At 48.8% G+C, this 26305-nt stretch overlaps 1 protein-coding gene across 10 annotated transcripts in view; it reads right to left on the reverse strand.

The window, feature by feature from the left end:
* Positions 1 to 26305, reverse strand: part of LOC106613940 (dedicator of cytokinesis protein 1) — a 729054-nt gene that overhangs the window by 588332 nt on the left and 114417 nt on the right. For all 10 annotated transcript variants that reach the window (XM_045701156.1, XM_045701154.1, XM_045701151.1 and 7 more), the window contains exons 15-16: positions 6990 to 7088; positions 6794 to 6866 (exon numbers count right to left, since the gene is read on the reverse strand). In XM_045701156.1, coding sequence (XP_045557112.1) covers positions 6794 to 6866; positions 6990 to 7088 — 172 coding nt within the window. The remainder of the gene's footprint in view (positions 1 to 6793; positions 6867 to 6989; positions 7089 to 26305) is intronic.

Genomic DNA, 26305 nt, shown 5'->3' on the forward strand with positions numbered 1-26305 from the left:
ACTGAACCAGGCAACCAGTTAGAGCCCCGGCCCACTGAACCAGACAACCAGAACACATATGAGTAATACACTAACCCGTCCTCAGTCAGGACACATATGAGTCCAATAATCTGAACTGTAATGTGTGTGTTGTATCCAGTCGTTAGCGACGACATGGCAGAGATGATTTGGACTACCTCTTTGCTACATTATCCCAGGGAGAATGATGTCAGCACACTGTATATTTTGACCAGACCCTAAGTGTACTACATAGACAATAGAGCAGTATTTGTGAAGCAGTCTCAGTGTGGGTCCTATATATAAACAGAGAGGAGAGTTATGGCCGTGTCCAGTAAGTTTAGCGTCGGATGGGACCGCATACATCACCATCACAGATCAACAAGCTCAAATGTACGTGATGTTCAGACCGTGATTCACCGGAGTATCTGGCGCGTTCAATCTGTACAAATCAACTTATTGGATTTCTGCCCGTAAGCCTGGCGCGGTGAATAATCGCTCTGCTCGCTGGACTGGAAGACAACCAATAGAAAGATAGAGGAGCACTACGGTACGTATGGTGCAGAATCAGGAGAGGAGTGGATTCACTACGCAATGACTTCCATCAGACACAAGCACAGAATCACAGATGAAAACCGCTTCAGTTTGGGAGGCAGAGGATTATTTGGTCCAGAAACCTGCACATCTCAGCAGTTCACTGACCTAGAATGAACTGTCTGAAATGTGCTCTTTCTCTCCTACCGCGTATACACTAAATGACAACATGGTTCCCAACAGGGGATTAGGGCCATCAAACATGCCTCAGGTAATCATCCAACCAGAGACAGAAAGACAAGGCAATTAACTATACTGAACAAAAATGATGTAAAAATGCAACAATTTAAAAGATTTGACTGAATTACAGTTCAAAGAAGGAAATTTGTCAATTTAAATAAATTCATTAGACCCTAATCTATGGATTTCATTTGACTGGGCAGGGGCACAGCCTGACTGACTGACTGACTGACTGGGTGAGTGAGTGACTGAGTGACTGAGTGACTGAGTGACTGAGTGACTGAGTGAGTGAGTGGCTGGCTGAGTGAGTGGCTGAGTGAGTGTGTGGCTGAGTGGCTGAGTGAGTGAGTGAGTGAGTGAGTGAGTGAGTGAGTGAGTGAGTGAGTGAGTGAGTGAGTGAGTGAGTGAGTGAGTGAGTGAGTGAGTGAGTGAGTGAGTGGCTGGCTGAGTGAGTGGCTGGCTGAGTGAGTGGCTGGCTGAGTGAGTGGCTGGCTGAGTGAGTGGCTGGCTGAGTGAGTGGCTGGCTGAGTGAGTGGCTGGCTGAGTGAGTGGCTGGCTGAGTGAGTGGCTGGCTGAGTGAGTGGCTGGCTGAGTGAGTGAGAGAGTGGCTGGCTGAGTGAGTGAGTGAGAGAGTGGCTGGCTGAGTGAGTGAGTGAGAGAGTGGCTGGCTGAGTGGCTGGCTGAGTGAGTGGCTGAGTGAGTGGCTGAGTGAGTGGCTGAGTGGCTGAGTGGCTGAGTGAGTGAGTGAGTGAGTGAGTGAGTGAGTGAGTGAGTGAGTGAGTGAATGGCTGGCTGGGTGAGTGAGTGAGTGAGTGGCTGAGTGAGTGAGTGAGTGAGTGAGTGAGTGAGTGAGTGAGTGGTGGTGAGTGAGTGAGTGAGTGAGTGAGTGAGTGAGTGAGTGGGTGAGTGAGTGAGTGGCTGAGTGAGTGAGTGAGTGAGTGGCTGAGTGGCTGAGTGGCTGAGTGGCTGAGTGAGTGAGTGGCTGAGTGAGTGGCTGAGTGAGTGAGTGGTGGCTGAGTGAGTGAGTGGCTGAGTGAGTGACTGAGTGAGTGAGTGAGTGAGTGACTGAGTGAGTGAGTGGCTGAGTGAGTGAGTGGCTGAGTGAGTGAGTGAGTGGCTGGCTGAGTGAGTGGCTGGCTGAGTGAGTGAGTGAGTGACTGAGTGAGTGAGTGACTGAGTGAGTGAGTGAGTGACTGAGTGAGTGAGGGCTGGCTGAGTGAGTGAGAGAGTGGCTGGCTGAGTGAGTGAGTGAGTGAGTGAGTGAGTGAGTGAGTGAGTGAGTGAGTGAGTGAGTGAGTGGCTGAGTGAGTGAGTGAGTGAGTGAGTGAGTGAGTGGCTGAGTGAGTGAGTGAGTGAGTGAGTGAGTGAGTGAGTGAGTGAGTGAGTGGCTGGCTGGCTGAGCGACTGACTGACTGACTGGCTGGCTGGCTGAGCGACTGGCTGGCTGAGCGACTGACTGGCTGAACAAAAATGATTTAAAAATGCAACAATTTAAAAGATTTGACTGAATTACAGTTCAAAGAAGGACATTTTTCAATTTAAATAAATTGGCTGGCTGGCTGGCTGAGTGACTGACTGGCTGGCTGGCTGGCTGGCTGAGTGACTGACTGACTGGCTGGCTGGCTGAGCGACTGACTGGCTGAGCGACTGACTAACTGGCTGGCTGGCTGGCTGAGCGACTGACTGGCTGGCTGGCTGAGCGACTGACTGGCTGGCTGGCTGAGCGACTGACTGGCTGGCTGGCTGAGCGGCTGACTGGCTGGCTGGCTAGGCGGCTGACTGGCTGGCTGAGCGACTGACTGAGCGACTGACTAAAAATGCAACAATTTAAAAGATTTGACTGAATTACAGTTCAAAGAAGGAAATTTGTCAATTTAAATAAATTCATTAGACCCTAATCTATGGATTTCACTTGACTGGGCAGGGGCACAGCCTGACTGGCTGGCTGGCTGGCTGGGTGAGTGGCTGGCTGGCTGGCTGAGTGACTGACTGACTGGCTGGCTGGCTGAGTGACTGACTGACTGGCTGGCTGGCTGAGCGACTGACTGACTGACTGGCTGGCTGGCTGGCTGGCTGGCTGGCTGGCTGGCTGGCTGGCTGGCTATCTGAGCGACTGACTGGCTGGCTGGCTGAGCGACTGACTGGCTGACTGGCTGGCTGAGCGACTGACTGGCTGGCTGAGCGACTGACTGGCTGGCTGGCTGGCTGGCTGAGCGACTGACTGGCTGGCTGGCTGAGCGACTGACTGACTGGCTGGCTGGCTGAGCGACTGACTGGCTGGCTGAGCGACTGACTGGCTGAGCGACTGACTGGCTGGCTGGCTGAGCGACTGACTGGCTGAGCGGCTGGCTGGCTGGCTGAGCGACTGACTGGCTGAGCGACTGACTGGCTGGCTGGCTGAGCGACTGACTGGCTGGCTGGCTGAGCGACTGGCTGGCTGGCTCGCTGAGCGACTGGCTGGCTGGCTCGCTGAGCGACTGGCTGGCTGGCTCGCTGAGCGACTGACTGGCTGGCTGGCTGGCTGAGCGACTGACTGGCTGGCTGGCTGGCTGGCTCGCTGAGCGACTGACTGGCTGGCTGAGCGACTGACTGGCTGGCTGGCTGAGCGACTGACTGGCTGGCTGGCTGAGCGACTGACTGGCTGGCTGGCTGAGCGACTGACTGGCTGGCTGGCTGAGCGACTGACTGGCTGGCTGGCTGAGCGACTGACTGGCTGGCTGGCTGAGCGACTGACTGGCTGGCTGGCTGAGCGACTGACTGGCTGGCTGGCTGAGCGACTGACTGGCTGGCTGGCTGAGCGACTGACTGGCTGGCTGGCTGAGCGACTGGCTGGCTGGCTCGCTGAGCGACTGGCTGGCTGGCTCGCTGAGCGACTGACTGGCTGGCTGGCTGGCTGAGCGACTGACTGGCTGGCTGGCTGGCTGGCTGGCTCGCTGAGCGACTGACTGGCTGGCTGGCTGAGCGACTGACTGGCTGGCTGGCTGAGCGACTGACTGGCTGGCTGGCTGAGCGACTGACTGGCTGGCTGGCTGAGCGACTGACTGGCTGGCTGGCTGAGCGACTGACTGGCTGGCTGGCTGAGCGACTGACTGGCTGGCTGGCTGAGCGACTGACTGGCTGGCTGGCTGAGCGACTGACTGGCTGGCTGGCTGAGCGACTGACTGGATGGCTGGCTGAGCGACTGACTGGCTGGCTGGCTGAGCGACTGACTGGCTGGCTGGCTGAGCGACTGACTGGCTGGCTGGCTGAGCGACTGACTGGCTGGCTGGCTGAGCGACTGGCTGGCTGGCTGGCTGAGCGACTGGCTGGCTGAGTGAATGGCTGGCTGGCTGAGTGAATGGCTGGCTGAGTGTATGAGAAGTAAACCGTGCTAGAGAATTAGTCTTTGCTGAAGCCCACAACAGTGTGTGTGTGTTTGTGTCAATGCTGAAGGAGAGGACGGATAGCTTCACCCTAACTACAGCACGTTTCAGACAGACAACCCCCAGTCCAGGCTGTCTGGACCTGCTAATTGATCGTTTTGCATATGGCCACCCCGCCAAGCTCCTCTTGGCTAACCAATAACACACCATGTGGCGAGCAGATGGAGCAACAAGGCTGCCAGGACAGGCTTCCTCAGCCCTGTTCCACACTCATAAACATTAAAAACACTACCAAAAATAAAGAAATACATTTATAATTGAGTCCCTTCAGCCAGGCAGACGCCTTTCCCAACATACAAATGAGCATTTACAGGCCTTTTATTCTCCCACCCTGGGCCCACTGACAGCCAGTCCGGGCCCACTGACAGCCAGCCCGGGCCCACTGACAGCCAGGCCGGGCCCACTGACAGCCAGGCCGGGCCCACTGACAGCCAGGCCAGCCATTCCAACAGAATAATATGAATCTCAATTATGTAAGGGAATTTCATTCCACAATTAAAGTGACACAGGGTTAACCGCAAAGTAATTGGTATGACCAGCGCTTGTGTCCTAAACGGCCCCCTGTTCCCTATGAGTGCCAGGATGTAGGGCCAGGACCCAGTCTGCTTGACTTGGACGACTGGGGACAGATTAGGAGCCAATTGCTTAGTATTTATGAATTCATTGTCTGAATAATTGTATGAATTTAAATTTATGCTCGTAGCCTGGTGGTCTAAATTATGAATTTATATTTGTGCTCATGGCCTAGGGTGATCTAGTGGTCCATGAATTTAAATTTGTGCTCGTGGCCTAGTGATCTAAGTTACCTCCATCTCTCCCCACTGTCACCCTCTCTCCATCTTTCCCCACTGTCACCCTCTCTCCATCTTTCCCCACTGTCACCCTCTCTCCATCTTTCCCCACCGTCACCCTCTCTCCATCTTTCCCCACCGTCACCCTCTCTCCATCTTCCCCCACTGTCACCCTCTCTCCATCTTTCCCCACTGTCACCCTCTCCATCTTTCCCCACTGTCACCCTCTCCATCTTCCCCCACTGTCACCCTCTCTCCATCTTTCCCCACTATCATCCTCTCCATCTTTCCCCACTGTCACCCTCTCTATATTTCCCCACTGTCACCCTCTCCATCTTTCCCCACTGTCACCCTCTCCATCTTCCCCCACTGTCACCCTCTCCATCTTCCCCCACTGTCACCCTCTCCATCTTTCCCCCACTGTCACCCTCTCCATCTTTCCCCACTGTCATCCTCTCCATCTTTCCCCACTATCATCCTCTCCATCTTTCCCCACTGTCACCCTCTCTATCTTTCCCCACTGTCACCCTCTCCATCTTTCCCCACTGTCACCCTCTCCATATTTCCCCACTGTCACCCTCTCCATCTTTCCCCACTGTCACCCTCTCCATCTTCCCCCACTGTCACCCTCTCCATCTTTCCCCACTGTCACCCTCTCCATCTTTCCCCACTGTCACCCTCTCCATCTTCCCCCACTGTCACCCTCTCCATCTTTCCCCACTGTCATCCTCTCCATCTTTCCCCACTATCATCCTCTCTCCATCTTTCCCCACTATCATCCTCTCCATCTTTGCCCACTGTCACCCTCTCTATATTTCCCCACTGTCATTCTCTCCATCTTTCCCCACTATCATCCTCTCCATCTTTCCCCACTGTCACCCTCTCTATATTTCCCCACTGTCACCCTCTCTCCATCTTTCCCCACTGTCATCCTCTCCATCTTTCCCCACTGTCATCCACTCCATCTTTCCCCACTATCAAGATTAAGATCATCGCCCCTCCTGAGCGTAAATACTCTGTGGATCGGCGGCTCCATCCTGGCCTCTCTCTCCACCTTCCAACAGATGTGGATTTCCAAGCAGGAATACGAGGAATCTGGCCCGTCTATCGTCCACCGCAAATGGACGATAGATAATTAGGGCTTCCTGTAACTGACTGAGGGGAAGGTGTAAGATAACTTTTACGCAAAATGTTACTACTTCTTTGAGTGAGATGTATTCATTTTTGTTGTCACCCTCTCCATCTTTCCCCACTGTCACCCTCTTTCCCCACTGTCACCCTCTTTCCCCACTGTCATCCTCTCTATATTTCCCCACTGTCACCCTCTCCATCTTTCCCCACTGTCACCCTCTCCATCTTTCCCCACTATCATCCTCTCCATCTTTCCCCACTGTCACCCTCTCCATCTTTCCCCACTGTCACCCTCTCCATCTTTCCCCACTGTCATCCTCTCCATCTTTCCCCACTGTCACCCTCTCCATCTCTCCCCACTGTCACCCTCTCCATCTCTCCCCACTGTCACCCTCTCCATCTTTCCCCACTGTCACCCTCTCCATCTTTCCCCACTGTCACCCTCTCCATCTTTCCCCACTGTCACCCTCTCCATCTCTCCCCACTGTCACCCTCTCCATCTCTCCCCACTGTCACCCTCTCCATCTATCCCCACTGTCACGCTCTCCATCTCTCCCCACTGTCATGCTCTCCATCTCTCCCCACTGTCATGCTCTCCATCTTTCCCCACTGCCAACCTCTCCATCTCAATTAAATAAAGTCAGAAAAGACCTTAAAAACATTCACATTTGTACTTACATTCTTGAGATGATCGGTGACGGAAGGTGAATCGCAGGTGACTTCGGTTCACGTCTTCAATAGGGATGGCAACCTTGAGGTTAAACAGTAAGGTACGAGACAGACAGCTAAATGAAACTCAACGTATCTCAAATTAAAGTACACATGCACATGTACAAAAACACTCACAAACACACAGGGGTATAGACAGACTAACCTTGATGGTTTCAAACCAGCGTGGCTGTTTGATCTGGTAGTAGATGACAGACTTGTACTCCAAGATGCCCTCGTCTCCAGCACCAGGGAACATCACGTTCTGAGAGAGAGAAAGGTGGAAATGGATAATGTATTTTAATATAATAATAAAAACCACTGAGCAGAAGCTTTAATCCAAAGCAATTTAAAGTTATCCGTACATTTTACATAAGGGTTGTCCAGGGAATCAGACCACTATACTGTAAAACCCATGCTCTATAAACTGAACTACAGAGGACCTGGAGCCATGCTCTACTAACTGAACTACAGAGGACCTGCAGCCATGTTCTACTAACTGAACTACAGAGGACCATGTTCTACTAACTGAACTACAGAGAACCTGGAGCCATGCTCTACTAACTGAAGTATAGAGGACCATGTTCTACTAACTGAACTACAGAGGACCTGGAGACATGCTCTACTAACTGAACTACAGAGGAACATGTTCTATTAACTGAACTACAGAGGACCATGTTCTACTAACTGAACTACAGAGGACCTGGAGCCATGCTCTACTAACTGAACTACAGAGGACCATGTTCTACTAACAGAACTACAGAGGACCTGGAGCCATGCTCTACTAACTGAACTACAGAGGACCTGGAGCCATGTTCTACTAACTGAACTACAGAGGACCTGGAGCCATGCTCTACTAACTGAACTACAGAGGACCTGGAGCCATGCTCTACTAACTGAACTACAGAGGACCTGGAGCCATGCTCTACTAACTGAACTACAGAGGACCATGTTCTACTAACTGAACTACAGAGGACCTGGAGCCATGCTCTACTAACTGAACTACAGAGGACCTGGAGCCATGTTCTACTAACTGAACTACAGAGGACCATGTTCTACTAACTGAACTACAGAGGACCTGCAGCCATGTTCTACTAACTGAACTACAGAGGACCATGTTCTACTAACTGAACTACAGAGAACCTGGAGCCATGCTCTACTAACTGAACTACAGAGGAGATGGAGACATGCTCTACTAACTGAACTACAGAGGAACATGTTCTATTAACTGAACTACAGAGGACCATGTTCTACTAACTGAACTACAGAGGACCTGGAGACATGCTCTACTAACTGAACTACAGAGGACCTGGAGCCATGCTCTACTAACTGAACTACAGAGGACCATGCTCTACTAACTGAACTACAGAGGACCTGGAGCCATGCTCTACTAACTGAACTACAGAGGACCTGGAGCCATGTTCTACTAACTGAACTACAGAGGACCTGGAGCCATGCTCTACTAACTGAACTACAGAGGACCTGGAGCCATGCTCTACTAACTGAACTACAGAGGACCTGGAGCCATGCTCTACTAACTGAACTACAGAGGACCATGTTCTACTAACTGAACTACAGAGGACCTGGAGCCATGCTCTACTAACTGAACTACAGAGGACCTGGAGCCATGTTCTACTAACTGAACTACAGAGGACCATGTTCTACTAACTGAACTACAGAGGACCTGGAGCCATGCTCTACTAACTGAACTACAGAGGACCATGTTCTACTAACTGAACTACAGAGGACCTGGAGACATGCTCTACTAACTGAACTACAGAGGACCTGGAGCCATGTTCTACTAACTGAACTACAGAGGACCATGTTCTACTAACTGAACTACAGAGGACCTGGAGCCATGCTCTACTAACTGAACTACAGAGGACCTGCAGCCATGTTCTACTAACTGAACTACAGAGGACCATGTTCTACTAACTGAACTACAGAGAACCTGGAGCCATGCTCTACTAACTGAAATACAGAGGACCTGGAGACATGCTCTACTAACTGAACTACAGAGGAACATGTTCTATTAACTGAACTACAGAGGACCATGTTCTACTAACTGAACTACAGAGGACCTGGAGCCATGCTCTACTAACTGAACTACAGAGGACCTGGAGCCATGCTCTACTAACTGAACTACAGAGGACCATGTTCTACTAACTGAACTACAGAGGACCTGGAGCCATGTTCTACTAACTGAACTACAGAGGACCTGGAGCCATGTTCTACTAACTGAACTACAGAGGACCTGGAGCCATGCTCTACTAACTGAACTACAGAGGACCTGGAGCCATGCTCTACTAACTGAACTACAGAGGACCTGGAGCCATGCTCTACTAACTGAACTACAGAGGACCATGTTCTACTAACTGAACTACAGAGGACCTGGAGCCATGCTCTACTAACTGAACTACAGAGGACCTGGAGCCATGTTCTACTAACTGAACTACAGAGGACCATGTTCTACTAACTGAACTACAGAGGACCTGCAGCCATGTTCTACTAACTGAACTACAGAGGACCATGTTCTACTAACTGAACTACAGAGAACCTGGAGCCATGCTCTACTAACTGAACTACAGAGGACCTGGAGACATGCTCTACTAACTGAACTACAGAGGAACATGTTCTATTAACTGAACTACAGAGGACCATGTTCTACTAACTGAACTACAGAGGACCTGGAGACATGCTCTACTAACTGAACTACAGAGGACCTGGAGCCATGCTCTACTAACTGAACTACAGAGGACCATGTTCTACTAACTGAACTACAGAGGACCTGGAGCCATGCTCTACTAACTGAACTACAGAGGACCTGGAGCCATGTTCTACTAACTGAACTACAGAGGACCTGGAGCCATGCTCTACTAACTGAACTACAGAGGACCTGGAGCCATGCTCTACTAACTGAACTACAGAGGACCTGGAGCCATGCTCTACTAACTGAACTACAGAGGACCATGTTCTACTAACTGAACTACAGAGGACCTGGAGCCATGCTCTACTAACTGAACTACAGAGGACCTGGAGCCATGTTCTACTAACTGAACTACAGAGGACCATGCTCTACTAACTGAACTACAGAGGACCTGGAGCCATGCTCTACTAACTGAACTACAGAGGACCTGCAGCCATGTTCTACTAACTGAACTACAGAGGACCATGTTCTACTAACTGAACTACAGAGAACCTGGAGCCATGCTCTACTAACTGAACTACAGAGGACCTGGAGACATGCTCTACTAACTGAACTACAGAGGAACATGTTCTATTAACTTAACTACAGAGGACCATGTTCTACTAACTGAACTACAGAGGACCTGGAGACATGCTCTACTAACTGAACTACAGAGGACCTGGAGCCATGCTCTACTAACTGAACTACAGAGGACCATGTTCTACTAACAGAACTACAGAGGACCTGGAGCCATGCTCTACTAACTGAACTACAGAGGACCTGGAGCCATGTTCTACTAACTGAACTACAGAGGACCTGGAGCCATGCTCTACTAACTGAACTACAGAGGACCTGGAGCCATGCTCTACTAACTGAACTACAGAGGACCTGGAGCCATGCTCTACTAACTGAACTACAGAGGACCTGGAGCCATGTTCTACTAACTGAACTACAGAGGACCATGTTCTACTAACTGAACTACAGAGGACCATGTTCTACTAACTGAACTACAGAGGACCATGTTCTACTAACTGAACTACAGAGGACCTGGAGCCATGCTCTACTAACTGAACTACAGAGGACCTGGAGCCATGTTCTACTAACTGAACTACAGAGGACCATGTTCTACTAACTGAACTACAGAGGACCTGCAGCCATGTTCTACTAACTGAACTACAGAGGACCATGTTCTACTAACTGAACTACAGAGAACCTGGAGCCATGCTCTACTAACTGAACTACAGAGGACCTGGAGACATGCTCTACTAACTGAACTACAGAGGACACATGTTCTACTAACTGAACTACAGAGGACCATGTTCTACTAACTGAACTACAGAGGACCTGGAGCCATGCTCTACTAACTGAACTACAGAGGACCTGGAGCCATGCTCTACTAACTGAACTACAGAGGACCATGTTCTACTAACTGAACTACAGAGGACCTGGAGCCATGCTCTACTAACTGAACTACAGAGGACCTGGAGCCATGTTCTACTAACTGAACTACAGAGGACCTGGAGCCATGCTCTACTAACTGAACTACAGAGGACCTGGAGCCATGCTCTACTAACTGAACTACAGAGGACCTGGAGCCATGCTCTACTAACTGAACTACAGAGGACCTGGACCATGCTCTACTAACTGAACTACAGAGGACCTGGAGCCATGTTCTACTAACTGAACTACAGAGGACCTGGAGCCATGTTCTACTAACTGAACTACAGAGGACCATGCTCTACTAACTGAACTACAGAGGACCTGGAGCCATGCTCTACTAACTGAACTACAGAGGACCTGCAGCCATGTTCTACTAACTGAACTACAGAGGACCATGTTCTACTAACTGAACTACAGAGGACCTGGAGCCATGCTCTACTAACTGAACTACAGAGGACCTGGAGCCATGCTCTACTAACTGAACTACAGAGGAACATGTTCTATTAACTTAACTACAGAGGACCATGTTCTACTAACTGAACTACAGAGGACCTGGAGCCATGCTCTACTAACTGAACTACAGAGGACCTGGAGCCATGCTCTACTAACTGAACTACAGAGGACCATGTTCTACTAACTGAACTACAGAGGACCTGGAGCCATGCTCTACTAACTGAACTACAGAGGACCTGGAGCCATGCTCTACTAACTGAACTACAGAGGACCTGGAGCCATGCTCTACTAACTGAACTACAGAGGACCTGGAGCCATGCTCTACTAACTGAACTACAGAGGACCTGGAGCCATGCTCTACTAACTGAACTACAGAGGACCATGTTCTACTAACTGAACTACAGAGGACCTGGAGCCATGCTCTACTCACTGAACTACAGAGGACCATGTTCTACTAACTGAACTACAGAGGACCTGCAGCCATGTTCTACTAACTGAACTACAGAGGACCATGTTCTACTAACTGAACTACAGAGAACCTGGAGCCATGCTCTACTAACTGAACTACAGAGGACCTGGAGACATGCTCTACTAACTGAACTACAGAGGAACATGTTCTATTAACTGAACTACAGAGGACCATGTTCTACTAACTGAACTACAGAGGACCTGGAGACATGCTCTACTAACTGAACTACAGAGGACCTGGAGCCATGCTCTACTAACTGAACTACAGAGGACCTGGAGCCATGCTCTACTAACTGAACTACAGAGGACCTGGAGATGCTCTACTAACTGAACTACAGAGGACCTGGAGCCATGCTCTACTAACTGAACTACAGAGGACCTGGAGCCATGCTCTACTAACTGAACTACAGAGGACCTGGAGCCATGCTCTACTAACTGAACTACAGAGGACCTGGAGCCATGCTCTACTAACTGAACTACAGAGGACCTGGAGCCATGCTCTACTAACTGAACTACAGAGGACCATGTTCTACTAACTGAACTACAGAGGACCTGGAGCCATGCTCTACTAACTGAACTACAGAGGACCTGGAGCCATGTTCTACTAACTGAACTACAGAGGACCATGTTCTACTAACTGAACTACAGAGGACCTGGAGCCATGCTCTACTAACTGAACTACAGAGGACCTGCAGCCATGTTCTACTAACTGAACTACAGAGGACCATGTTCTACTAACTGAACTACAGAGAACCTGGAGCCATGCTCTACTAACTGAACTACAGAGGACCTGGAGACATGCTCTACTAACTGAACTACAGAGGACCATGTTCTATTAACTTAACTACAGAGGACCATGTTCTACTAACTGAACTACAGAGGACCTGGAGACATGCTCTACTAACTGAACTACAGAGGACCTGGAGCCATGCTCTACTAACTGAACTACAGAGGACCATGTTCTACTAACAGAACTACAGAGGACCTGGAGCCATGCTCTACTAACTGAACTACAGAGGACCTGGAGCCATGTTCTACTAACTGAACTACAGAGGACCTGGAGCCATGCTCTACTAACTGAACTACAGAGGACCTGGAGCCATGCTCTACTAACTGAACTACAGAGGACCTGGAGCCATGCTCTACTAACTGAACTACAGAGGACCTGGAGCCATGTTCTACTAACTGAACTACAGAGGACCATGTTCTACTAACTGAACTACAGAGGACCATGTTCTACTAACTGAACTACAGAGGACCATGCTCTACTAACTGAACTACAGAGGACCTGGAGCCATGCTCTACTAACTGAACTACAGAGGACCTGGAGCCATGCTCTACTAACTGAACTACAGAGGACCATGCTCTACTAACTGAACTACAGAGGACCTGGAGCCATGCTCTACTAACTGAACTACAGAGGACCATGTTCTACTAACTGAACTACAGAGGACCTGGAGCCATGCTCTACTAACTGAACTACAGAGGACCTGGAGCCATGCTCTACTAACTGAACTACAGAGGACACATGTTCTACTAACTGAACTACAGAGGACCATGTTCTACTAACTGAACTACAGAGGACCTGGAGCCATGCTCTACTAACTGAACTACAGAGGACCTGGAGCCATGCTCTACTAACTGAACTACAGAGGACCATGTTCTACTAACTGAACTACAGAGGACCTGGAGCCATGCTCTACTAACTGAACTACAGAGGATCTGGAGCCATGCTCTACTAACTGAACTACAGAGGACCTGGAGCCATGTTCTACTAACTGAACTACAGAGGACCTGGAGCCATGCTCTACTAACTGAACTACAGAGCACCTGGAGCCATGTTCTACTAACTGAACTACAGAGGACCATGCTCTACTAACTGAACTACAGAGGACCTGGAGCCATGCTCTACTAACTGAACTACAGAGGACCTGGAGCCATGTTCTACTAACTGAACTACAGAGGACCGAGCCATGCTCTACTAACTGAACTACAGAGGACCTGGAGCCATGCTCTACTAACTGAACTACAGAGGACCTGCAGCCATGTTCTACTAACTGAACTACAGAGGACCATGTTCTACTAACTGAACTACAGAGAACCTGGAGCCATGCTCTACTAACTGAACTACAGAGGACCTGGAGCCATGCTCTACTAACTGAACTACAGAGGACCATGTTCTATTAACTTAACTACAGAGGACCATGTTCTACTAACTGAACTACAGAGGACCTGGAGACATGCTCTACTAACTGAACTACAGAGGACCTGGAGCCATGCTCTACTAACTGAACTACAGAGGACCATGTTCTACTAACAGAACTACAGAGGACCTGGAGCCATGCTCTACTAACTGAACTACAGAGGACCTGGAGCCATGTTCTACTAACTGAACTACAGAGGACCTGGAGCCATGCTCTACTAACTGAACTACAGAGGACCTGGAGCCATGCTCTACTAACTGAACTACAGAGGACCTGGAGCCATGCTCTACTAACTGAACTACAGAGGACCATGTTCTACTAACTGAACTACAGAGGACCTGGAGCCATGCTCTACTAACTGAACTACAGAGGACCTGGAGCCATGTTCTACTAACTGAACTACAGAGGACCATGTTCTACTAACTGAACTACAGAGGACCTGGAGCCATGCTCTACTAACTGAACTACAGAGGACCATGTTCTACTAACTGAACTACAGAGAACCTGGAGCCATGCTCTACTAACTGAACTACAGAGGACCTGGAGACATGCTCTACTAACTGAACTACAGAGGAACATGTTCTATTAACTGAACTACAGAGGACCATGTTCTACTAACTGAACTACAGAGGACCTGGAGACATGCTCTACTAACTGAACTACAGAGGACCTGGAGCCATGCTCTACTAACTGAACTACAGAGGACCATGTTCTACTAACTGAACTACAGAGGACCTGGAGCCATGCTCTACTAACTGAACTACAGAGGACCTGGAGCCATGCTCTACTAACTGAACTACAGAGGACCTGGAGCCATGCTCTACTAACTGAACTACAGAGGACCTGGAGCCATGCTCTACTAACTGAACTACAGAGGACCTGGAGCCATGCTCTACTAACTGAACTACAGAGGACCTGGAGCCATGTTCTACTAACTGAACTACAGAGGACCATGTTCTACTAACTGAACTACAGAGGACCTGGAGCCATGCTCTACTAACTGAACTACAGAGGACCTGCAGCCATGTTCTACTAACTGAACTACAGAGGACCATGTTCTACTAACTGAACTACAGAGAACCTGGAGCCATGCTCTACTAACTGAACTACAGAGGACCTGGAGACATGCTCTACTAACTGAACTACAGAGGACCATGTTCTACTAACTGAACTACAGAGGACCTGGAGCCATGCTCTACTAACTGAACTACAGAGGACCTGCAGCCATGTTCTACTAACTGAACTACAGAGGACCATGTTCTACTAACTGAACTACAGAGGACCTGGAGCCATGTTCTACTCACTGAACTACAGAGGACCATGTTCTACTAACTGAACTACAGAGGACCTGCAGCCATGTTCTACTAACTGAACTACAGAGGACCATGTTCTACTAACTGAACTACAGAGAACCTGGAGCCATGCTCTACTAACTGAACTACAGAGGACCTGGAGCCATGTTCTACTAACTGAACTACAGAGGACCGGAGATGCTCTACTAACTGAACTACAGAGGACCATGTTCTACTAACTGAACTACAGAGGACCTGGAGCCATGCTCTACTAACTGAACTACAGAGGACCTGGAGCCATGCTCTACTAACTGAACTACAGAGGACCATGTTCTACTAACTGAACTACAGAGAACCTGGAGCCATGCTCTACTAACTGAACTACAGAGGACCTGGAGACATGCTCTACTAACTGAACTACAGAGGACCTGGAGCCATGCTCTACTAACTGAACTACAGAGGACCTGGAGCCATGCTCTACTAACTGAACTACAGAGGACCTGGAGCCATGCTCTACTAACTGAACTACAGAGGACCTGGAGCCATGCTCTACTAACTGAACTACAGAGGACCTGGAGCCATGCTCTACTAACTGAACTACAGAGGACCCATGTTCTACTAACTGAACTACAGAGGACCTGGAGCCATGCTCTACTAACTGAACTACAGAGGACCTGGAGCCATGTTCTACTAACTGAACTACAGAGGACCGACATGTTCTACTAACTGAACTACAGAGGACCTGGAGCCATGCTCTACTAACTGAACTACAGAGGACCTGCAGCCATGCTCTACTAACTGAACTACAGAGGACCATGTTCTACTAACTGAACTACAGAGGACCTGGAGCCATGCTCTACTAACTGAACTACAGAGGACCTGGAGACATGCTCTACTAACTGAACTACAGAGGAACATGTTCTACTAACTACTCAGAGGACCATGTTCTACTAACTGAACTACAGAGGACCTGGAGACATGCTCTACTAACTGAACTACAGAGGACCTGGAGCCATGCTCTACTAACTGAACTACAGAGGACCATGTTCTACTAACTGAACTACAGAGGACCTGGAGCCATGCTCTACTAACTGAACTACAGAGGACCTGGAGCCATGTTCTACTAACTGAACTACAGAGGACCTGGAGCCATGCTCTACTAACTGAACTACAGAGGACCTGGAGCCATGCTCTACTAACTGAACTACAGAGGACCTGGAGCCATGCTCTACTAACTGAACTACAGAGGACCATGTTCTACTAACTGAACTACAGAGGACCTGGAGCCATGCTCTACTAACTGAACTACAGAGGACCTGGAGCCATGCTCTACTAACTGAACTACAGAGGACCTGGAGCCATGTTCTACTAACTGAACTACAGAGGACCTGGAGCCATGCTCTACTAACTGAACTACAGAGGACCATGTTCTACTAACTGAACTACAGAGAACCTGGAGCCATGCTCTACTAACTGAACTACAGAGGACCTGGAGACATGCTCTACTAACTGAACTACAGAGGACCCATGTTCTACTAACTGAACTACAGAGGACCATGTTCTACTAACTGAACTACAGAGGACCTGGAGACATGCTCTACTAACTGAACTACAGAGGACCTAGAGCCATGCTCTACTAACTGAACTACAGAGGACCATGTTCTACTAACAGAACTACAGAGGACCTGGAGCCATGCTCTACTAACTGAACTACAGAGGACCTGGAGCCATGTTCTACTAACTGAACTACAGAGGACCTGGAGCCATGCTCTACTAACTGAACTACAGAGGACCTGGAGCCATGCTCTACTAACTGAACTACAGAGGACCTGGAGCCATGCTCTACTAACTGAACTACAGAGGACCTGGAGCCATGCTCTACTAACTGAACTACAGAGGACCTGGAGCCATGTTCTACTAACTGAACTACAGAGGACCTGGAGCCATGCTCTACTAACTGAACTACAGAGGACCTGGAGCCATGCTCTACTAACTGAACTACAGAGGACCTGGAGCCATGCTCTACTAACTGAACTACAGAGGACCTGGAGCCATGCTCTATAACTGAACTACAGAGGACCATGCTCTACTAACTGAACTACAGAGGACCTGGAGCCATGTTCTACTAACTGAACTACAGAGGACCTGCAGCCATGTTCTACTAACTGAACTACAGAGGACCATGCTCTACTAACTGAACTACAGAGGACCTGGAGCCATGCTCTACTAACTGAACTACAGAGGACCTGGAGACATGCTCTACTAACTGAACTACAGAGGACCATGCTCTACTAACTGAACTACAGAGGACCTGGAGCCATGCTCTACTAACTGAACTACAGAGGACCTGCAGCCATGTTCTACTAACTGAACTACAGAGGACCATGTTCTACTAACTGAACTACAGAGGACCTGGAGCCATGCTCTACTCACTGAACTACAGAGGACCATGTTCTACTAACTGAACTACAGAGGACCTGCAGCCATGTTCTACTAACTGAACTACAGAGGACCATGTTCTACTAACTGAACTACAGAGAACCTGGAGCCATGCTCTACTAACTGAACTACAGAGGACCTGGAGCCATGCTCTACTAACTGAACTACAGAGGACACATGTTCTACTAACTGAACTACAGAGGACCATGTTCTACTAACTGAACTACAGAGGACCTGGAGACATGCTCTACTAACTGAACTACAGAGGACCTGGAGCCATGCTCTACTAACTGAACTACAGAGGACCATGTTCTACTAACAGAACTACAGAGGACCTGGAGCCATGCTCTACTAACTGAACTACAGAGGACCTGGAGCCATGTTCTACTAACTGAACTACAGAGGACCTGGAGCCATGCTCTACTAACTGAACTACAGAGGACCTGGAGCCATGCTCTACTAACTGAACTACAGAGGACCTGGAGCCATGCTCTACTAACTGAACTACAGAGGACCTGGAGCCATGCTCTACTAACTGAACTACAGAGGACCTGGAGCCATGCTCTACTAACTGAACTACAGAGGACCGGCATGCTCTACTAACTGAACTACAGAGGACCTGGAGCCATGCTCTACTAACTGAACTACAGAGGACCTGGAGCCATGCTCTACTAACTGAACTACAGAGGACCATGTTCTACTAACTGAACTACAGAGGACCTGGAGCCATGCTCTACTAACTGAACTACAGAGGACCTGCAGCCATGCTCTACTAACTGAACTACAGAGGACCATGTTCTACTAACTGAACTACAGAGGACCTGGAGCCATGCTCTACTAACTGAACTACAGAGGACCTGGAGCCATGCTCTACTAACTGAACTACAGAGGACCATGCTCTACTAACTGAACTACAGAGGACCATGTTCTACTAACTGAACTACAGAGGACCTGGAGACATGCTCTACTAACTGAACTACAGAGGACCTGGAGCCATGCTCTACTAACTGAACTACAGAGGACCATGTTCTACTAACTGAACTACAGAGGACCTGGAGCCATGCTCTACTAACTGAACTACAGAGGACCTGGAGCCATGCTCTACTAACTGAACTACAGAGGACCTGGAGCCATGCTCTACTAACTGAACTACAGAGGACCTGGAGCCATGCTCTACTAACTGAACTACAGAGGACCTGGAGCCATGCTCTACTAACTGAACTACAGAGGACCATGCTCTACTAACTGAACTACAGAGGACCTGGAGCCATGTTCTACTAACTGAACTACAGAGGACCTGGAGCCATGCTCTACTAACTGAACTACAGAGGACCATGTTCTACTAACTGAACTACAGAGGACCTGGAGCCATGCTCTACTAACTGAACTACAGAGGACCATGCTCTACTAACTGAACTACAGAGGACCTGGAGCCATGCTCTACTAACTGAACTACAGAGGACCTGGAGCCATGCTCTACTAACTGACCTACAGAGGACCATGTTCTACTAACTGAACTACAGAGGACCATGTTCTACTAACTGAACTACAGAGGACCTGGAGCCATGTTCTACTAACTGAACTACAGAGGACCTGGAGCCATGCTCTACTAACTGAACTACAGAGGACCTGGAGCCATGCTCTACTAACTGAACTACAGAGGACCTGGAGCCATGCTCTACTAACTGAACTACAGAGGACCATGCTCTACTAACTGAACTACAGAGGACCTGGAGCCATGCTCTACTAACTGAACTACAGAGGACCTGCAGCCATGCTCTACTAACTGAACTACAGAGGACCGGCAGCCATGCTCTACTAACTGAACTACAGAGGACCTGGAGCCATGCTCTACTAACTGAACTACAGAGGACCTGGAGCCATGCTCTACTAACTGAACTACAGAGGACCATGCTCTACTAACTGAACTACAGAGGACCTGGAGCCATGTTCTACTAACTGAACTACAGAGGACCTGCAGCCATGCTCTACTTACTGAACTACAGAGGACCATGTTCTACTAACTGAACTACAGAGGACCTGGAGCCATGTTCTACTAACTGAACTACAGAGGACCATGCTCTACTAACTGAACTACAGAGGACCTGGAGCCATGTTCTACTAACTGAACTACAGAGGACCTGGAGTCATGCTCTACTAACTGAACTACAGAGGACCTGGAGCCATGTTCTACTAACTGAACTACAGAGGACCTGGAGCCATGCTCTACTAACTGAACTACAGAGGACCATGTTCTACTAACTGAACTACAGAGGACCTGGAGCCATGCTCTACTAACTGAACTACAGAGGACCTTGAGCCATGCTCTACTAACTGAACTACAGAGGACCTGGAGCCATGCTCTACTAACTGAACTACAGAGGACCTGGAGCCATGCTCTACTAACTGAACTACAGAGGACCCATGTTCTACTAACTGAACTACAGAGGACCTGGAGCCATGCTCTACTAACTGAACTACAGAGGACCTGCAGCCATGCTCTACTAACTGAACTACAGAGGACCCCATGTTCTACTAACTGAACTACAGAGGACCTGGAGCCATGCTCTACTAACTGAACTACAGAGGACCTGGAGCCATGTTCTACTAACTGACCTACAGAGGACCATGTTCTACTAACTGAACTACAGAGGACCATGCTCTACTAACTGAACTACAGAGGACCTGGAGCCATGCTCTACTAACTGAACTACAGAGGACCTGGAGCCATGCTCTACTAACTGAACTACAGAGGACCATGTTCTACTAACTGAACTACAGAGGACCTGGAGCCATGTTCTACTAACTGAACTACAGAGGACCTGGAGCCATGCTCTACTAACTGAACTACAGAGGACCTGGAGCCATGCTCTACTAACTGAACTACAGAGGACCTGGAGCCATGCTCTACTAACTGAACTACAGAGGACCTGGAGCCATGCTCTACTAACTGAACTACAGAGGACCTGGAGCCATGTTCTACTAACTGAACTACAGAGGACCATGTTCTACTAACTGAACTACAGAGGACCTGGAGCCATGTTCTACTAACTGAACTACAGAGGACCATGTTCTACTAACTGAACTACAGAGGACCTGGAGCCATGCTCTACTAACTGAACTACAGAGGACCTGGAGCCATGCTCTACTAACTGAACTACAGAGGACACATGTTCTACTAACTGAACTACAGAGGACCCATGCTCTACTAACTGAACTACAGAGGACCTGGAGACATGCTCTACTAACTGAACTACAGAGGACCTGGAGCCATGCTCTACTAACTGAACTACAGAGGACCATGTTCTACTAACTGAACTACAGAGGACCTGGAGCCATGCTCTACTAACTGAACTACAGAGGACCTGGAGCCATGTTCTACTAACTGAACTACAGAGGACCTGGAGCCATGCTCTACTAACTGAACTACAGAGGACCTGGAGCCATGCTCTACTAACTGAACTACAGAGGACCTGGAGCCATGCTCTACTAACTGAACTACAGAGGACCACATGCTCTACTAACTGAACTACAGAGGACCTGGAGCCATGCTCTACTAACTGAACTACAGAGGACCTGGAGCCATGTTCTACTAACTGAACTACAGAGGACCTGAGCCATGCTCTACTAACTGAACTACAGAGGACCTGGAGCCATGCTCTACTAACTGAACTACAGAGGACCTGCAGCCATGTTCTACTAACTGAACTACAGAGGACCGAGCCATGTTCTACTAACTGAACTACAGAGAACCTGGAGCCATGCTCTACTAACTGAACTACAGAGGACCTGGAGCCATGCTCTACTAACTGAACTACAGAGGACACATGTTCTACTAACTTAACTACAGAGGACCATGCTCTACTAACTGAACTACAGAGGACCTGGAGCCATGCTCTACTAACTGAACTACAGAGGACCTGGAGCCATGCTCTACTAACTGAACTACAGAGGACCATGCTCTACTAACTGAACTACAGAGGACCTGGAGCCATGCTCTACTAACTGAACTACAGAGGACCTGGAGCCATGTTCTACTAACTGAACTACAGAGGACCTGGAGCCATGCTCTACTAACTGAACTACAGAGGACCTGGAGCCATGCTCTACTAACTGAACTACAGAGGACCTGGAGCCATGTTCTACTAACTGAACTACAGAGGACCATGTTCTACTAACTGAACTACAGAGGACCTGGAGCCATGCTCTACTAACTGAACTACAGAGGACCTGGAGCCATGTTCTACTAACTGAACTACAGAGGACCATGTTCTACTAACTGAACTACAGAGGACCTGCAGCCATGTTCTACTAACTGAACTACAGAGGACCTGGAGATGCTCTACTAACTGAACTACAGAGGACCTGGAGCCATGTTCTACTAACTGAACTACAGAGGACCTGGAGCCATGCTCTACTAACTGAACTACAGAGGAACATGTTCTACTAACTGAACTACAGAGGACCATGTTCTACTAACTGAACTACAGAGGACCTGGAGCCATGTTCTACTAACTGAACTACAGAGGACCTGGAGCCATGCTCTACTAACTGAACTACAGAGGACCATGCTCTACTAACTGAACTACAGAGGACCTGGAGCCATGCTCTACTAACTGAACTACAGAGGACCTGGAGCCATGTTCTACTAACTGAACTACAGAGGACCTGGAGCCATGCTCTACTAACTGAACTACAGAGGACCTGGAGCCATGCTCTACTAACTGAACTACAGAGGACCTGGAGCCATGCTCTACTAACTGAACTACAGAGGACCATGCTCTACTAACTGAACTACAGAGGACCTGGAGCCATGCTCTACTAACTGAACTACAGAGGACCTTGAGCCATGCTCTACTAACTGAACTACAGAGGACCATGTTCTACTAACTGAACTACAGAGGACCTGGAGCCATGTTCTACTAACTGAACTACAGAGGACCTGCAGCCATGCTCTACTAACTGAACTACAGAGGACCTGCATGCTCTACTAACTGAACTACAGAGGACCTGGAGCCATGCTCTACTAACTGAACTACAGAGGACCTGGAGCCATGCTCTACTAACTGAACTACAGAGGACCTACCATGTTCTACTAACTTAACTACAGAGGACCATGTTCTACTAACTGAACTACAGAGGACCTGGAGCCATGCTCTACTAACTGAACTACAGAGGACCTGGAGCCATGCTCTACTAACTGAACTACAGAGGACCCATGTTCTACTAACTGAACTACAGAGGACCTGGAGCCATGCTCTACTAACTGAACTACAGAGGACCTGGAGCCATGCTCTACTAACTGAACTACAGAGGACCTGGAGCCATGCTCTACTAACTGAACTACAGAGGACCTGGAGCCATGCTCTACTAACTGAACTACAGAGGACCTGGAGCCATGTTCTACTAACTGAACTACAGAGGACCTGGAGCCATGTTCTACTAACTGAACTACAGAGGACCATGCTCTACTAACTGAACTACAGAGGACCATGTTCTACTAACTGAACTACAGAGGACCATGCTCTACTAACTGAACTACAGAGGACCTGGAGCCATGTTCTACTAACTGAACTACAGAGGACCTGGAGCCATGCTCTACTAACTGAACTACAGAGGACCATGCTCTACTAACTGAACTACAGAGGACCTGGAGCCATGCTCTACTAACTGAACTACAGAGGACCTAGCCATGTTCTACTAACTGAACTACAGAGGACCTGGAGCCATGTTCTACTAACTGAACTACAGAGGACCTGGAGCCATGCTCTACTAACTGAACTACAGAGGACCATGCTCTACTAACTGAACTACAGAGGACCATGCTCTACTAACTGAACTACAGAGGACCTGGAGCCATGCTCTACTAACTGAACTACAGAGGACCTGGAGCCATGTTCTACTAACTGAACTACAGAGGACCATGCTCTACTAACTGAACTACAGAGGACCTGGAGCCATGCTCTACTAACTGAACTACAGAGGACCTGGAGCCATGCTCTACTAACTGAACTACAGAGGACCTGGAGCCATGCTCTACTAACTGAACTACAGAGGACCTGGAGCCATGCTCTACTAACTGAACTACAGAGGACCTGGAGCCATGCTCTACTAACTGAACTACAGAGGACCGCATGCTCTACTAACTGAACTACAGAGGACCTGGAGCCATGCTCTACTAACTGAACTACAGAGGACCTGGAGCCATGCTCTATAACTGAACTACAGAGGACCATGCTCTACTAACTGAACTACAGAGGACCTGGAGCCATGTTCTACTAACTGAACTACAGAGGACCTGCAGCCATGCTCTACTAACTGAACTACAGAGGACCATGTTCTACTAACTGAACTACAGAGGACCTGGAGCCATGTTCTACTAACTGAACTACAGAGGACCTGGAGCCATGTTCTACTAACTGAACTACAGAGGAACATGTTCTACTAACTTAACTACAGAGGACCATGTTCTACTAACTGAACTACAGAGGACCTGGAGCCATGCTCTACTAACTGAACTACAGAGGACCTGGAGCCATGCTCTACTAACTGAACTACAGATGACCCATGCTCTACTAACTGAACTACAGAGGACCTGGAGCCATGCTCTACTAACTGAACTACAGAGGACCTGGAGCCATGTTCTACTAACTGAACTACAGAGGACCTGGAGCCATGCTCTACTAACTGAACTACAGAGGACCTGGAGCCATGTTCTACTAACTGAACTACAGAGGACCTGGAGCCATGCTCTACTAACTGAACTACAGAGGACCATGCTCTACTAACTGAACTACAGAGGACCTGGAGCCATGCTCTACTAACTGAACTACAGAGGACCATGTTCTACTAACTGAACTACAGAGGACCTGGAGCCATGTTCTACTAACTGAACTACAGAGGACCATGTTCTACTAACTGAACTACAGAGGACCTGGAGCCATGCTCTACTAACTGAACTACAGAGGACCTGGAGCCATGCTCTACTAACTGAACTACAGAGGACCTGGAGCCATGCTCTACTAACTGAACTACAGAGGACCATGCTCTACTAACTGAACTACAGAGGACCTGGAGCCATGCTCTACTAACTGAACTACAGAGGACCTGGAGCCATGCTCTACTAACTGAACTACAGAGGACCTGGAGCCATGCTCTACTAACTGAACTACAGAGGACCTGGCATGCTCTACTAACTGAACTACAGAGGACCTGGAGCCATGCTCTACTAACTGAACTACAGAGGACCTGGAGCCATGCTCTACTAACTGAACTACAGAGGACCTGGAGCCATGCTCTACTAACTGAACTACAGAGGACCTGGAGCCATGCTCTACTAACTGAACTACAGAGGACCTGGAGCCATGCTCTACTAACTGAACTACAGAGGACCATGCTCTACTAACTGAACTACAGAGGACCTGGAGCCATGCTCTACTAACTGAACTACAGAGGACCTGGAGCCATGCTCTATAACTGAACTACAGAGGACCATGCTCTACTAACTGAACTACAGAGGACCTGGAGCCATGTTCTACTAACTGAACTACAGAGGACCTGCAGCCATGCTCTACTAACTGAACTACAGAGGACCATGCTCTACTAACTGAACTACAGAGGACCTGGAGCCATGCTCTACTAACTGAACTACAGAGGACCTGGAGACATGCTCTACTAACTGAACTACAGAGGACCATGTTCTACTAACTAACTACAGAGGACCATGTTCTACTAACTGAACTACAGAGGACCTGGAGACATGCTCTACTAACTGAACTACAGAGGACCTGGAGCCATGCTCTACTAACTGAACTACAGAGGACCATGTTCTACTAACTGAACTACAGAGGACCTGGAGCCATGCTCTACTAACTGAACTACAGAGGACCTGGAGCCATGCTCTACTAACTGAACTACAGAGTACCTGCAGCCATGCTCTACTAACTGAACTACAGAGGACCTGGAGCCATGCTCTACTAACTGAACTACAGAGGACCTGGAGCCATGCTCTACTAACTGAACTACAGAGGACCTGGAGCCATGCTCTACTAACTGAACTACAGAGGACCATGTTCTACTAACTGAACTACAGAGGACCGCATGCTCTACTAACTGAACTACAGAGGACCTGGAGCCATGCTCTACTAACTGAACTACAGAGGACCTGGAGCCATGCTCTACTAACTGAACTACAGAGGACCATGCTCTACTAACTGAACTACAGAGGACCTGCAGCCATGCTCTACTAACTGAACTACAGAGGACCCATGCTCTACTAACTGAACTACAGAGGACCTGGAGCCATGCTCTACTAACAGAACTACAGAGGACCTGGAGCCATGTTCTACTAACTGACCTACAGAGGACCATGTTCTACTAACTGAACTTCAGAGGACCATGCTCTACTAACTGAACTACAGAGGACCTGGAGCCATGCTCTACTAACTGAACTACAGAGGACCTGGAGCCATGCTCTACTAACTGAACTACAGAGGACCAT

Source organism: Salmo salar, chromosome ssa18 (genome assembly GCF_905237065.1).
Source record: "Salmo salar chromosome ssa18, Ssal_v3.1, whole genome shotgun sequence".
Taxonomy (NCBI): Eukaryota; Metazoa; Chordata; class Actinopteri; order Salmoniformes; family Salmonidae; genus Salmo; species Salmo salar.